This window comes from Austrofundulus limnaeus, unplaced genomic scaffold (assembly GCF_001266775.1).
Source record: "Austrofundulus limnaeus strain Quisiro unplaced genomic scaffold, Austrofundulus_limnaeus-1.0 Scaffold3561, whole genome shotgun sequence".
NCBI classification, from domain to species: domain Eukaryota; kingdom Metazoa; phylum Chordata; class Actinopteri; order Cyprinodontiformes; family Rivulidae; genus Austrofundulus; species Austrofundulus limnaeus.
This window is the reverse complement of record NW_013955963.1, coordinates 1,754-3,513: the sequence shown is the minus strand read 5'-3', so window position 1 is coordinate 3,513 and position 1,760 is coordinate 1,754. Positions and strand designations below refer to the sequence as shown.

General features: G+C 50.5%; 1 protein-coding gene across 1 annotated transcript in view; it reads left to right on the top strand.

Annotated features, from left to right (window-relative positions):
• Positions 1-80: 80 nt before the first annotated feature.
• Positions 81-1,760, top strand: part of LOC106511913 (GATA zinc finger domain-containing protein 14) — a gene marked incomplete at both ends in the record, with an annotated part of 3,405 nt that continues 1,725 nt past the window's right edge. Inside the window, 3 exons of the mRNA XM_014000634.1 lie at positions 81-338; positions 654-947; positions 1,136-1,282. Coding sequence (XP_013856088.1) covers positions 81-338; positions 654-947; positions 1,136-1,282 — 699 coding nt within the window. The remainder of the gene's footprint in view (positions 339-653; positions 948-1,135; positions 1,283-1,760) is intronic.

Here is a 1,760-nt window from a genome sequence, read left to right as displayed (position 1 = left end):
ACAGGTCACTCACCACAGTAACCAGTCACTCACCACAAGAAACAGGTCACTCACCACAGTAACCAGTCACTCACCACAAGAACCAGGTCACTCACCACAGTAACCAGGTCACTCAACACAAGAACCAGGTCACTCACCACAGTAACCAGGTCACTGACCACAAGAACCAGGTCACTCACCACAGTAACCAGGTCACTCAACACAAGAACCAGGTCACTCACCACAGTAACCAGGTCACTCACCACAGTAACCAGGTCACTCACCACAGTAACCACGTCACTCACCACAAGAACCAGGTCACTCACCACAAGAACCAGGTCACTCACCACAAGAACCAGGTCACTCACCACAGTAACCAGGTCACTCACCACAATAACCAGGTCACTCACCACAAGAACCAGGTCACTCACCACAGTAACCACGTCACTCACCACAAGAACCAGGTCACTCACCACAAGAACTAGGTCACTCACCACAGTAACCACGTCACTCACCACAAGAACCAGGTCACTCACCACAAGAACCAGGTCACTCACCACAGTAACCACGTCACTCACCACAAGAACCAGGTCACTCACCACAAGAACCAGGTCACTCACCACAGTAAACAGGTCACTCACCACAAGAACCAGATCACTCACCACAAGAAACAGGTCACTCACCACAAGAAACAGGTCACTCACCACAGGAAACAGGTCACTCACCACAGGAACCAGATCACTCACCACAAGAACCAGGTCACTCACCACAGTAACCAGGTCACTCACCACAAGAACCAGATCACTCACCACAAGAAACAGGTCACTCACAACAAGAAACAGGTCACTCACCACAGGAAACAGGTCACTCACCACAGGAACCAGATCACTCACCACAAGAACCAGGTCACTCACCACAGTAACCAGGTCACTCACCACAAGAACCAGGTCACTCACCACAAGAACCAGGTCACTCACAACAAGAACCATGTCACTCACAACAAGAACCATGTCACTCACCACAAGAACCACATCACTCACCACAAGAACCAGGTCACTCACCACAAGAACCACATCACTCACCACAGTAACCAGTCACTCACCACAAGAGCCAGGTCACTCACCACAAGAACTAGGTCACTCACGACAAGAACCAGGTCACTCACCACAGTAACCACGTCACTCACCACAAGAACCAGGTCACTGACGACAAGAACCAGGTCACTCACCACAGTAACCAGGTCACTCACCACAAGAACCAGGTCACTCACAACAAGAACCAGGTCACTCACAACAAGAACCAGGTCACTCACCACAGTAACCAGGTCACTCACCACAAGAACCAGATCACTCACCACAAGAACCAGATCACTCACCACAAGAACCAGTTCACTCACCACAAGAACCAGATCACTCACCACGTAACCAGGTCACTCACCACAAGAACCGGGTCACTCACCACAAGAACCAGGTCACTCACCACAGTAACCAGGTCACTCACCACAAGAACCAGGTCACTCACAACAAGAACCAGGTCACTCACCACAGTAACCACGTCACTCACCACAAGAACCAGGTCACTGACCACAGTAACCACATCACTCACCACAAGAACCAGTTCACTCACCACAAGAACCAGGTCACTCACCACAGTAATCAGTTCACTCACCACAGTAACCAGTCACTCACCACAGTAACCAGTCACTCACCACAGTAACCAGTCACTGACCACAGTAACCAGTCACTCACCACAGTAACCAGTCACTGACCACAGTAACCAGT